This window comes from Pezoporus flaviventris, unplaced genomic scaffold (assembly GCF_033815535.1).
Source record: "Pezoporus flaviventris isolate CSIRO_AGI_PZ_B2104156 unplaced genomic scaffold, CSIRO_AGI_Pfla_v1 ptg000006l, whole genome shotgun sequence".
In the NCBI taxonomy this organism is placed as follows: domain Eukaryota; kingdom Metazoa; phylum Chordata; class Aves; order Psittaciformes; family Psittacidae; genus Pezoporus; species Pezoporus flaviventris.
Window position 1 is genome coordinate 2,873,535 of NW_026892554.1, and position 13,984 is coordinate 2,887,518.

General features: G+C 50.2%; 1 protein-coding gene across 2 annotated transcripts in view; it reads left to right on the forward strand.

The window, feature by feature from the left end:
• Positions 1-1,014: 1,014 nt before the first annotated feature.
• IGDCC4 (immunoglobulin superfamily DCC subclass member 4) overlaps positions 1,015-13,984 on the forward strand; it is an 89,265-nt gene continuing 76,295 nt past the window's right edge. The window contains exon 1 of one of the 2 annotated variants that reach the window (XM_061446607.1): positions 1,015-1,306. In XM_061446607.1, the coding sequence (XP_061302591.1) occupies positions 1,201-1,306 (106 nt within the window). In that variant the 5' untranslated portion in view covers positions 1,015-1,200. The remainder of the gene's footprint in view (positions 1,307-13,984) is intronic. The other variant, XM_061446608.1, reaches the window with a different exon arrangement.

Sequence of the window (13,984 nt, forward strand, 5' to 3'; positions counted from 1 at the left end):
TGAAAAAGGTTTCTTTTTTTCATGTTCTGCATAGCTGGAGCCCTCTCCGCATTCCACACCGCTGGATAAAACATCCCCGTGCGCCCGGCAGCCTCTTCTCCTCTCAGGGACCAAAGCAGACCCCCTCCTACCCACTCCGGATACATCTGCCCTTCTGCTTGGTGCCAGCCACCACTGCCTAAAGGTCTTGGTGTCATCTGCCTTCAGGACTAACCCTGCACCTGCAGCTTCCCCGTGTGTCTGGGACCCAGCCAAGCTGGGGAGGCAGCGGGCCCGGTCTCCATCTTTCAGCACCCTTCAGCTCCCTGCCTCATTCCCACTGCTTGGCTCGGCGGGCGGGTGGCTCCTGCCGCTCCCTGCACCGGTGCCATGCACGTATGTGTTTTATTGGCTTTAAGGACGGCTGAGAAGCACAGGCTGGACTTCAACACCCGGAAAGCCCCGTGAAGGATATACACCTGAGGGAGCTGTCGAAATGAGCCCCACCGGGACTGCAGGCTGATGGAGGTACGGTCCCTACGTGTGTCTGGGCAGCAGCCGCGCCTCCTCCCCACAGACATGGGCCTGCCCCGGCTGACAGGGCCCCTGCGGGACGGCGGCCGTCAGCCCTCGATGGCTGTGCCCATGCAAGCCTGACACCTTACGCCTTCGTGCCTGTCGGTGCCGGGCGGCTGAGGGTGGGCACCGCAGAGGGTCCCTCAGCGCTGACAGGAAGGAGGCGCGGGCAGAGGTGTCCGCAGGGAGCACCGTGAGGGGGAAGCCCAGGGCTGGTTTGTGGGAGCGCGATGTCCTCTGCGCTCACCTGTGGCAAAAAGGAAAGAAACGCCACGAACCTAACGAGGAGGGGGAAAGGGGTGAATAAAAAGGCACATAAAATGTTTACAGCCCCCATGCGCCGGCCTGGGGAGGCCGGAGGAGCCCCGCACCTGCCGCTGCAGCCCGTTCCCGCTTCTCCGCCCACCCCCTCAGGAACCGCGGCCGCTCCCCCCAGCAGCAACCTGTTGGTGCGGCCGCTGTGGAGGAGGGCGGGAGCAGCCCCCTCGGCTCGGCGGCGAACCCGCTGACAAAGGCGGAGCAGCGGCAGGACAGGGCCGCCCCCCGCCCCCCGGCAGCGGGGCCCGGCGGCGCCGGCGGGCAGCGGGGCTGGGGCGCTCGCACAAGATGGCGGTGGGGCAGCGGGAGAGCGCGCTCCCCTCTTAGATGCGGCCGAGGCGGCCCCTGCTCCCGGCGCCCGGCGGGGCTTACATGGCGCTGGAGGACCTGCTTTGTCTCTGCTTCTCCGCCCTCGCTGTCCTGGCCGTGCAAGGTGGGTGAGAAGGGGGTGGGTGTGTGTCTGTGTGTGTGCGCGTACGGGTCGGTGCCCCCCAGCCCACGGGCGGCCGCGCCACCTGCCTTCGCGCTGCAGCCCCTCGGCCGCGGGCAGCTCCCCGCAGGGATGCGCTTCCCGGCCGGGACGCTCTCCCCGCACTGTTTCTCTACCCTTCAGTGGCCATTCCACCCTCATTCGCCGTTTTTCCCCCCTCTCACTGTGTCGTGTCCCCCATTCTGTGGCCATTTTTCACCCCCCCCCCCCCAGTCCCCTTCTGTCCCCCGGCTGCTTTTCATCCCCCTGAGCCGGGTGACAGCCACACTCATGGATTCAACCCGTGCCTGGACGGTGCTTTCTTTGGGGTCACCCTTTTGGGGTGACACAGGGCGTCCCCCCGCGGGGAGCCCCCTCAGAGGGCCAGGCCAGGGAGAGGATGGGGATGGAGCCAGTAGCTGCGACCCCCGGGCTTCTCCCTCACCAGTGGCAAGTTCCCTCTGCAGGGACTTCAGCGGCGCGGGGCTGGCCGGCAGCAGGCCCAGTGTCTGTCAGGGCCATGGTGGGCACCTTTGGCCTCCCTTCAGCCCGGACGTGCGGTGGGGCAGATGTCCCACTGGTCAAGGAGGTGACCCAGGAGTAGCCACGTTCCTCGGGCCCGTGTTTTGCAATGGTTACGCAAACGGCTCCGTGCGCGGGTACACGTACACCGGTCACACTCGCCGACTTTGTGCGCTTTGCCATCGAAGTTTGCATCGAGGGTCACCGGAGCTGCGGAGCTTGGGGTGCGCTGGTTTATCCCCGCAGCGTGCGCAGACCCGCAAAGTCCCTGACATGGGGTTGGTAGAGCTACACTGTAAAATGGGAGCCCTGTGTGCGCCCTAGGGTTGCTCTCATTTAAAAGAGCCTCCTGAACAGGGGATTGTGGTGTTGAAGCCATCCTTGTGTCATTGTATGTTTTTATTCCTTTTTACAATGCATTCGGGTCCGGCACAACGTAATAACTGCACGTGAATGGCTGCAGGGGTGTTTTCTTTCTTGTTTGGTGAGCTCCCATAAGGGGTAGGTTATCATTTGATAAAGGTGCAGGGTTAGGGTGGCTGTGTGTAGTAGAAGTGAATAACGGTCCATGTGAATGGCCCATTGTCATCCCTGCGTGTGGGTTTCTCTAGATGGATGGCAGTCTGTGACCCCACCAGCAGACGAGCGGGTGAGCTGAGGCGGGAGCGAGCTGCGTTGTCTCTGCGTGTTTGAGCAAAGAGCTAAGTGGATCCCGAGGCTTGTAATGGAGAACAATGATTTGAAAAGGAAAAGGGGGGCTGGTGCAATGGATGTTGTTTTTCAAACCCGCTTCAACAAGAAAACTTGAAATGCTCTGTAGGAATTTGCAGTTGTGGCTTCTCCGCTTTCTTTTCTTTTTTGCAAGCCATTAAGCAACTAATAAAAATCTTCTGTTTGTTTTCTAACAATGGGCCACGCATTGTGTTGAGGGGTAGCGAGCGCAGCCGCCCAGCCTGTGGACGTGCCGCTCGGTACATGCGGATGTGCTTTCCAACAGGTGGGTTTGATTCTGAAAAGAAAAACATGGACTTGTTTCAGTCTGAAATTAATTTGGCAGAGGGCTGAAATGGTTTTGGGAAAGTCTGCATTTGATCCCAAAGCCTGTGTGTTTTGATCCAAAGTTCAAGCCTCACTGGGTATGAAATGCCTCGGAGAGAATTAGGCTGGAAAACCTTCCCCCCTCACCGTGGACTTGATGGAAGCTGTGCCAGTTTACACTAACAGGGGATGTGATCCCGTGTTTTGAAAGCCTTCTGCCTGTCCTGCTTTGAGACTCTTTCCCTGCAGTAGCAGGAAAGGGTTTAAGAAAAGAAAACAAAACACAAACCAACCCCTCGTCAGTTGATTGTGGGAAGGGGGCTGTGCCGGTTGCTTTCCTTGGGGCTCTCTACAGGGGACGTGCTGGTGGGAAGTGGGCTGTGCTTTTCCCCCCCGAGGATCAGCTGAAATCCATCTGTGTTTCTGTCATGTGGATTTGCGGCTGAGTCCTCTTGCTATAGATTTCCTTTTTCGACATCACCTAACTTTAGTTCTGATTCATTTTATCCTGCCTATCCCACTCATTCTGGCAGCCTGCTTCGTGCTGTCGGTGCCTTTGCCTGTGAGCATTGCCATTGTTTGGGGATCGCGTGTCTCTGCTGCTGTGGCCGCAGGACATCACCTCCATGCAGACCCCCTTGCCCTGTTGGCTGTGGTGCTGCAGTGTCCCCTGCCCGCGGGCTCGGTTGCAGGGAGGCAGGATGAGCAGTGCAGGGAAGGGGCGTTTCTTACAGTCCCCAGGAAATGGGGGGCACTGACAGTGCCATGCGCTTGTGCGCGCAGCGTTAGTGAGGGTTTGCCTGTATCGCCTTTCCCGGGGCAGGTTTCTGGCGTGGGAGCTTGCTGCTGCGGTGCTGTGGCTGTTGTGACAGCCCCTCTTCAAACCTTGACGGCAGAGGCTGCTCCAAAGGGGGGAATGTTTCTGCTGTGTTCTGCGTTTCCCTTCTGGTGTGTGAGACTGAATGAGAAACCGCTCAGGCTTGGTTCTGTTTATGTTTTCCCTGGCTTTTTCCATCTCCTGCTCCCTTATTTTTTTGTGCCCTCTCCTTTCACTACCTTGAAGTCCAACGTGAAGCAGAACCTGCTGGTTTTGTGCTGTCTCCCCCCCTCTTCTTGCAGCGGACTTTCTCCTGGCAGCTGTAGAAGTCTGTTGTGCTGCAGGGGCCCCACGTGGGGTGGGTGTATTGCTGATGGTACGCGAGCCACTTCACAGCGGCACAAGTAATAATTTAGGAAGAAAATGTTTGGCAATCTGCCTTTCCCTGGGGGAGAAGGGAGACAACTCTCCCTGCGTGCATGCTTGCAGCCTGATCCGGAGCTGCAGGCAGCTTCTGTGGTACGGCACTGGGGACACCCGAGCCACCACACCAGGCTGGGTGTTGCTGTGGCATAGGGGACATCTTGCTTGAGTGGCTGCCTTGATCTTGGGCCAGTTGCTTTATCTGCTCTGGTATCCTCATCTTTAGACAAAAGCAGAGATGCTGCATGCTTGTCTCTGTCGAAGGTGTTGAGAGGACAAAATCCGTCCGTAAGTATTCAGCACATGTATGATCTTCATCACTATAGCGTATGACTCTCTCGAAGGCAGGTGCTGCATTGCTCCATGCTGATTCCTGATACCATATTGCCAGGTAATTTGAACTCTGCCTTCCTCAGAGCTGCCTTCTCAAAAGCTAGCTGTCCTCCCACAGGAGAATCCAGGTGCTCATGAACCAGGTTTGGGCATTTGCAACGTTAGAGCTGCTGCTTCTCCAATTAACACACTCCTCTCCTGTTTAAATGGCTGCCTGGCCATTAAGCCTAGTCATGGTTATATAATTAAGATGGGAATTAATATTTAATCTGATTGTAATTTGTTGCTGGGAACCATCCCAAACCATATCTCTGCATGAGATGAGTGGGTACCTGGGGGAAAACTGAGGCCAGTGCTACATGTAGGGGATTTTCTGCCTCGGGTGATGGCAGAAACCCTAACCTTTATAAACCCAGAGTGATCATAGTCATTTTGTTATCTGTAGGAAGCAAATGTTTGCTTTATAGTCAGCTGTAATACTAGAGAGGATATGGTAAATCCTTGTTATCAGTATTTGCCAAGCGCATGCTAGGCCAAAATCAACTCTGCTGCAATTTTGTTGCTTTCTGGAGAACTGGACCTGCTTGTCTATGGTAGTTTTAGCCTGGTTTTCTAAGGAAGAGACTTATGAAGAGACTTATGTAGTCATGCTGTCTGGTTGTCTGGCCATCTCCCTTTGCTTTCCCAAATAATTCTTGGTCCTGATGGTCAGTCAGAGCTAGTGGACATGGAGAATCCAGAGGTTTTGAAAATAAGTGATCAGGTTGAGGAGAGAGATCTCCGTCTGTGCCTCAGTTTCCCCATTTGTTCCAGCTGGGCAGAAGATGCTCTTTCATGCTGTTAACATAATGAAGGACACTGTCACTCTAAGTACCCTTTTGTATTTGTTGAAATCCCATGAGTAAGTGCTCTCCAAGTGATGCTTATGCTTTTCTGACTTAACAGCCTTTTGGTGAAAACTGAATCTCAAGCAGAATTGAGCTGTGTTTTCATGAGCCCTTCCAGAGATGCTAAACCACAGATGTGGGGGGGAATGACCAAAATGCCCCCTTTAGTTTGTGTGATTTTCACTGGTATGCTGAAACCATCCTTGAAACACCATTGAATTTCCTAACCCTGAAGAGTAACAGAGCCTTTGTAGGAAGGGGAAGAGCTGCTGTGTCTACTTCCAGGAAGGTAGATACCTGCTAGAGTTGTAGCTGCTGAGAAGAGAAATTCCCTGGGAGAGCCCAAAGACTTGTCTTCAGCCTTGTTTGAGTACATCTAATACTACTGTGTCTGCAGGTGTCAAGACACTTTGCTCCTGAGCGTGTAGGTTGTGGTGCTTCTCCCTTGGATGTGTTTTTGTTCATGTCACTGATGCCCTTTGGTGTCACTGAGTTGGATCCTCTCTTGCTCTTAATCCGTGGGATCCTGCTGTTGCGATATGGGCCTGCTTTATCTGAGAAGCCCAGCAGATGCTGTGTGTTATCTCTGTGGGTAATAAACATACTTGTGGTTATGATAAGCAGTTACTGTATTCCAGTGAAACTTTCACATCAGATGTTCTGAAATTACTTAAAAATCTGTATCTGCATTTGAAATGCAATTGCCTGTTACTGCCACATTAAATTCAGCTGAGCTATTGAATAACCTGCTTTATTCTGTGCTTTCATGGGGTTTAGCGTTTTGATTTTTTTTCAAGATCTCTCATATGGATTTCTTGAGGACAGGTCATGAATATTACAGCTGTGTCAATGAAATGTGGGCATCCCCAGAGGCTGCTGTCAGCCAAAGCGGTGGGAGGATTAAGGTCTGGTGTGTGAAGTTATTGCATTTGTGCTCAGTCTTTCCCTATTCTGACTGACTTCCCTGCTCTCATTTCCTGCTTGAGTCTTTGGATCACATCCCCTTTGAAGCTGGGATGGCTCAGCACCGAAAGGTGCTGGGTTGGCAGAACTTGGAGCAGAGGGGGAGCAAACCTGGGATGCAGAAGCGATGCCAGGCTGGCAGCGGGTTGGGAGGATGTGCTAAGGAGCTGACTGTGCTGGGAAATGTGCATCCTGGATAGTTTCTAAATTGACTGTCGATAGATGATCAAGTTAATTGGTGTGACCAAAAAGGTCATTACTTAATGGGATGGATTTCTTGTGCTGTGTTGTGTGAATCCACTGAGGGTTTTGGCAAAGCCTGGCTGCCCATGCCCTCAGGGCTTTGACAAATCTTTTTTAAAAAGCATCAGCAGTGCTTACAGGTTCTAAAATGACCTGAAGTTTTGCATTTAATGCAAGACTGTCCTCTCTGAGTCTCTTGGCTGGCTGGTTGGGTACGATTTGCAGAACGGGTGCATGTATTTTCCAGACAAAAGTGGAATTGTGCCTGATATTAAAAGAAAATTAGGCAAGCGTTCACTATTTTTTTTCCTGGTTTTTGTTGTTATTGAAACTAAAGCTTTCATGTGCTTTTGGAAGTCTTTGTGCCTTTTTTGTCTCTTTTATTTTTTGGAGATGGTCTAGTGAAAAACTCCAGTGTGTTCTTTGTAGTACTGATATAATGTTCTCTTACCTTGCTGGGAATATCAGTGCTGCTTTAAAAGGATAATACATATAGTCCTCTTAATCATGTTGACCCTGAGGGACTGGCCCGTTTCTATGCCTTACCAGTCCCACTTGCCTGTGTGACTCCTGGCAAAGCCTAGAGAGAGCTTGTAAGGAGGAGATACAGAGCTTTTCACGACCAACAGAAAGACAAGGCTTGGGGAGGGCAGAGAATTAGCAGATGTTCAGGCTGATGTTCCCGGGGGTTTTGCCTGTGGTGTTGTGATGGGACCTCTCATGGGAGATAAGGCTTGTGTCTGAGACACTGGGGCTAGTTTGAGGTTATCTTCAGCAGAGGGGTGAGAAGTGTGGCATGGGGTGGAGGACCTTGTGTTGCAGGCTTGACTCTATTATCTCCTGCTTGAGAGGTATTTTCCCCAAGCACAGAGGTTCAGGCAGCCCTGCTGTGAGAGAATTCAGGTTGTCACAGGCAGGCGATCGTATGCTCCCTAGGTTTGTTTGTGCTTGCAGAGGTACTCCTTGTTGTGAGTAGCAAGGCATCTTGGCAAAACACGCATAGGAAAGGGGGAAAAGAAACCAGCATCTGATGCAGTACCAGCTCCTTTGCTGGGCTGGCAAAAAATGTTTAGATCCTCCCTCCCAAGAATGATTCTGTAAACATAATACTGCCTATTAGCCATGTAAATTACTGTCATTGGTGGCAATTGTTGTAATGGAAAGATAAGTGTCTTGAAGCTCTGGTTTGATTTACCCCTCCTGCCCCCCCCCCTCCACGCTTGCTAACCAGTTGTTTATGTGAGTGCTGATTGCGGCTTTTGTCAGAGAAATGAAAATATTGATCAAAATTATTTAGCTCTGTTTTTCGTGGGTCACGGCAAAAGCAACTTTTCTTTCTTTTCCTTTGTACTCTTTGTACTGAAAACAAAGGGAACCTTTCCTCGAGGAGATGAGCCCTACGTTCGTGAAGTCAAATGCCATCCGCTTGAAGAGGGTCCTTATGTGCAGACTTCCTATCTGGAGGCTCTCCTCAAGAGTCTGTCAGTTGAAAATCTGGCTAGCAGTGTTACCACAAGTGCTATTGTGGGGTTTTCTTTACGTGCAAAGTGAGGCGAAAAGGAAGTTTCTCCCAGCTGCTGGCAGAGAAAAGCTTCCCATTTACTTAACGTTTGTGGCTGCTGCCAGGATTTTCTGTTTAGAGGCAGAGGGAGTTAAGTGCGGGGTGAAAGGCTTCAGCAGCACTTCAGCATCCGGGCACGAGGCTGAGCTGTCAAATAATTCTTCTCACTCTTTGTTTTTTATACCAGTCAAGGCACTTGGATAGTTCTGTAGGGTTGAGGATAGCGGGGCTGCGCTGGGAGCTGAAGACATTCCTTGTTTCAGGTTTAACATTGGGCTTCAACAACAAAAGTATCTGGAAGGGGGGATGACCAGGGTGTGATGTTCCAGAATACCTTCTGGAAGGGAGGAAGACCATGGTGTGGATGTGGGTTTTTTCGTGTAGATTTCATTAAAAATGTGACTTGGATTATCCTGCTGGCTATCTGAGCGATGTGAAGGGCTCTGCTGGAAAACGCAAGTGATTGTAGGCAGGTGACTAACAAATAATCCTTGGCTAATATGGGGTGGGCTCAATTAATGTTAATCCCTGCTCAGCAGTAGTGAAAGTTGGATAAAGGAGATTTTGCGGGGCTGTTACTGACCTGAACATCAGAATGATCACACACAGTTCTCTAAAATGAGGCTGGCTCTTTGGAAGAGGCATCATTCTCGTAATTTCCCTCTTATATTGGAGAAGAAGCTATTCAAAATGGCCCAAAATTGCCTGATTATGAAGATGAGGATTTCTCTTCTGCTGATGTTATGTACTGAGGCACACAGGACCTCATTAAAAGAGGAGCAGCAGTAATTACTCTAGATTAATGGAAATAAATCTGGCTTCAGTAATAAATGAGGTTGTGTTCCTTGCTCCAGAGCAGCAACCATCTCTAGTGCTCATCTAGCAGCATGATGCAGAGGCAAAACCTCTTCTCACCATGGAGAAAATGGGTGATTTGGATGTTTTTGCTGAAATCTCAGTGTAAGTCCAGGATGTTGGTTTTAAATGAGTTTGGTGAAATAAGCAGAAGCCCAGAGACAGCAGAGAGAAGCATTACGTACAAGCCTGGACCCTATTGATGCAGGAGGGCCCCAGAGTGGTGTGATGGACCCCACAGGCATTCTGCTGCTCGGATACTGTAGCATTGGAAGCGTGTCCTTCACCATTTGGAAGCAGACCCAATCCTTTTATTGCTTTGTCCTCAAACTGTCAGGTTTCAGCTGGCTGCAGCTTTGGAAAAAGGCAAGATTTATGTGCTCTGAAGAGAAACTTGAACTGACAGTGGGTGAATGCACTGGAGATGTTGGAAAGTTAAGCAGCCAAGTAGGTGTGAGGGATTTTGGAACATCAGCTGTGAAATACATTTTCTTCCTGTTGTTATGATACAAGGAAGTTTAAATTTGGAAGCGGAAGGGCAAATTCCCACCCATTCTGACCTTTAGTCATCTTCAGAAGGTGGTACTGCGCCTTGTTTTTCTCCACTTTCAAGTACCTCCCAGTAGCCATGGGTATGGGTGTTATCTCGCTATTTTTCATGAGGTCCTGTAAGAGCCCACTTTGCATTTTCAGCGACAGCTGAGTTTCCAGATCACGATCAGATACTGTCTTTTAAAACAGGAATAGGTGAGAAGTTGTGCTGGGAATATGCAAAGTGAGATGGTCGGGTCCTTGGTCAGATCAGTGCATTGTCTAGTTGTGGCAGCTGCTTTGACGTAGCAGTTCAGCATCTCCTGTTTTATTATGTTTGGAGTCTCCTGTCAGCAGTGAGCTATTAAAACATACTTTCCCATTAGTTCTCTTTGCTGCTGTTCTGAATTGTCCTCTCTTCCCCTGTGTGCTGGCTCATTATTTCTTATTAATTCATGGTTTGTGCAATTACCTGGGCAAGGCAGGATTGTTGGCAGGAGCTTGATGAGCCTGGCTTCTCTTCTCGCAGGTAGGTGGCTTTGTAACGATACAGCATGGCAGAGTTGTTCTTGTCTTCTTGGAGTGGCACTTTACACCATGTTGTGAAGAGACGCTCCAGACTCACACCCCAGCCTATCAAGGAAGCGTGAGCAAACAAGGAAGGCTCTTTGCTTAACTTTAAAAGCCAGAAATGTACAATAAATACTTCTAAATACATGCCAGGGGATTTTGTTTGTTGTGAAGGCCTTCGGCTCAGCCTGAAGAGTGCATCTGTCTTTGGATGTGTGTCAGAGCAGTGCCACCCCTGCAAAAGGGTTCTTCGCCCTTTTTCTTTGAAGACAGCATTTCAGGTAAGAACTGAGATGGGATCTGCTCCTTTTTTACAAGGAGAAAGCCAGCACACAGCAAGATAAAAGGGCTGTCACTGATTAAAACATCACTGTTTTTCTGCCTGTAGCTTGTGCTTCACTGGCAAATATGCTGTGCCACTGGTTTCCCTCTTTTCCTTTGTGTGCCTCTTTTCATAGAATCATAGAATCGTTAGGGTTGGAAAGAACCTTAAGATCATCCAGTTCCAACCCCCCTGCCGTGGGCAGGGACACCTTACGCTAAATCATATCGCCCAAGGCCTCGTCCAACCTGGCCTTGAACACTGCCGGGGACAGAGCATTCACAACCTCCCTGGGCAACCCATTCCAGTGCCTCACCACCCTAAGAGGAAAGAATTTCCTCCTTATATCCAACCTAAACTTCCCCTGTTTAAGTTTTAACCCGATACCCCTTGTCCTGTCACTACAGTCCCTAATGAAGAGTCCCTCCCCAGCATCCCTATAGGCCCCCTTCAGATACTGGAAGCTGCTATGAGGTCTCCACGCAGCCTTCTCTTCTCCAGGCTGAACAGCCCCAACTTTCTCAGCCTGTCTTCATACAGGAGGTGCTCCAGCCCCTGATCATCCTCGTGGCCCTTCTCTGGACTTGTTCCAACAGTTCCATGTCCTTTTTATGTTGAGGACACCAGAACTGCACACAATACTCCAGGTGAGGTCTCACGAGAGCAGAGTAGAGGGGCAGGATCACCTCCTTCGACCTGCTGGTCACGCTCCTTTTGATGCAGCCCAGGATATGGTTGGTTTCTGGACTGTGAGCGCACACTGAAGCCGGCTCATGTTCATTTTCTCATCGACCAGCACCCCCAAGTCCTTCTCCACAGGGCTGCTCTGAATCTCTTCTCTGCCCAACCTGTAGCTGTGCCTGGGATTGCTCCAACCCAGGTGTAGGACCTTGCACTTGGCATGGTTAAACTTCATGAGGTTGCCATCAGCCCACCTCACAAGCGTGTCAAGGTCCCTCTGGATGGCATTCCTTCCCTCCAGTGCATCAGCCGAACCACACAGCTTGGTGTCATCGGCAAACTTGCTGAGGGCGCACTCAATCCCACTGTCCATGTCAGCAACAAAGATGTTGAACAAGACCGGTCCCAACACCGATCCCTGAGGGACGCCACTCGTTACTGGTCTCCAGCTGGATATTGAGCCATTGACCACAACTCTTTCCGTGCGGCCATCCAGCCAGTTCTTTATCCACCGAGTGGTCCATCCATCAAATTGATGTCTCTCCAATTTAGAGACAAGGATGTCCTGTGGGACAGTGTTGAACGCTTTACACAAGTCCAGGTAGATGACATCAACTGCTCTACCCCTGTCCATCAGTTCTGTAGCCCCATCAACTAGGGCTTAGCCCCTTTTCTAAGGGTTGTATTTATACAGGGACTTCCCAGCTGCTAGGAGGGACTTCTTGGTGAAAACTGGACTAAGGCTGTTGGTGGAGAAGGGGCTTTGCCTGCTCTTCTTCCGTGTTTATTTCCAGGTGAGGTGCAGAATCCCATTGCCAACAGCAGTGGCAGGGCTTTGAAGATTTCTGGCTTAATTATCCCATTTGTGCTGTGAGTAGCACTGAAATCCATGTGCTGTCAGGGAGACTCGGCTATTGTGAGGCTGTACAGGGCTGGGAGAGAAAGACCTCATGAAGGAGCTTGTGCAGAGGGTTTCCTCATCATTTCCAGGACTCCGATTGAGACATATTTCTGTCTTTCTGCTTGATACAAGGAATGTTCTGCTGTGTGAGTATGTTAACTCTTACTATTCCCAGCCTGAAGCTTTATGAAAGTGTTGTCACATCTCTTGTGTAGGCAAGGAACTTCTGAGGCAGATACAGTCTAAGTAACACTAAACTGCATGTAGCAAGAAGGCAAGGGAAACCACAGGAATATTTGATACCTTGATCATCAGTTGAAGGCAGAGGGATGAGAAAGATCTTTGATGAATAAGATCTTTGATCTTTAAGATGCTGAAAACTTCAGAGTTGTTATAATGTACTCCTTTGTGGCATGGTTTCCTGGGTCTTTTTTGTGTCAGTATCTCTATGCTGCCCTTACTTATGGGAACAGACATGACCATGGCCAAAAAGAGTTGAGGGTGGTAGTTTGATTTCATATACTACAGGTGACTGGTCACTGAGGAGCCTGTAAGAGCTGTTCTCTGCCTGCGTATCTTAGCTGTTATAGTATGGGTTCCGTCATCTTCTAAGTTGATGCGCCGTTGTGGCTGGGTGGAAGGCAGTGGATGTAGTCCTGTGGCAGGGTGACCTGTCACTAAAGCTTAGCAAAATGCTGGTTCCCCTTTGCATGGCTTGAAGTATCTCCCAGTACTGCTTTGTAAGTGAAGCCAACCACTTACTTACTCCTAATAGCACTCCCTGTGGCTTGCATATCAGGAGCGCTGACTTCTGAGTAAAATGAGCGTGCAAAGTCAAGTAGTCCTTGCACATCTTGAGTAGTGCTTTCCCTTTCTGTGGTTCCAGATAGCAGCTGGGAGAAAGTTGGTTTGGAAAACAAAGCTGTTAGGAACCGTTTGTTTAGACACAGGCAGAATGAAAGTGGAAAACATAATCTGTTCCCCTCAGCCTCCCACCTTCTCTTTGTTTAAAATGTCCACATGCCATTGACTTTCAATAAACAAAAGATGTTTCTGCCATGCTGGTGTTTACTAGTGGGGGAATGTGATTTATTAGGCATGAGCAGGGATTTCTGTTCTCTATGTTTTCAAACTGGAGCAAGAGTTTATAATTTTATAGACCTTTTAAGAGCAGATTTCCTAAAGCAAACAGTGAGGAGCTGTTAAATTATAGCCATGTGAAACAACAGTGTAACAGTGCGATTGCTTAGTACCACTGGCTTTATTATCCTGTAACAAATAGGAGTGGTTTGGGCTGGTGAGAGATAACATGCTTTTCCTGAGATAGCTCTGAGCTGTTTCAGAGAAGCCAATTTCAGTCTTCTTCTCCTTGTAATGAAGAAGATGAAGACTGTATGGGTGTTCTACTCCAGTTTTCTTCCGGGATCATGCAGGGAGGAGCAGGTTCTGGAAGAGCAATGTAGAGTTCCTCTCTACGGTCTTGAGAGCCACAGAAGTCTTGAGTTAGGCAGGGTCTGTGCTTCCCCATTCGCTTGGGACCTCTTTGCCCTTTGGAGGGAATAGGAGGGTGATGCAGTTCCCCCCAGAGTCATGAGTGGTGGGGGCTGTGTTGGTGCCTCTCCTCAGCCCTGCCTGAGCTCATGAGCCCTGCAGGGTTCCCAGGCAAGCAGAGTGCAGACCAGGGGCTTTGGAGCTGAGCTGCTGTGGGAATTCCTTAAATCCCTGGGCATGAACAGAAGTGACTTTGGAGTGCCTGGCTCTGACATCTCTGGATCCCGTTGAGACCCACGTTTGTACCCCTCTGCCCTTTTCTTTCCACAGCTGTTCCCATGGAGCTTAAGCAAGTTGAGGAGCAAGATGCCTGGCCTTACCTCCGTCTTCCGTGTGTCTGTCACCTCCAGGCCTTGGTGGCTCAGTGTTGTGCTGAGCTGGCTGTGAAGGAAGCTCTGGACATAGTGACCATTTGAGGATAGTCTGTGCTCGCTTGTGCAGCTC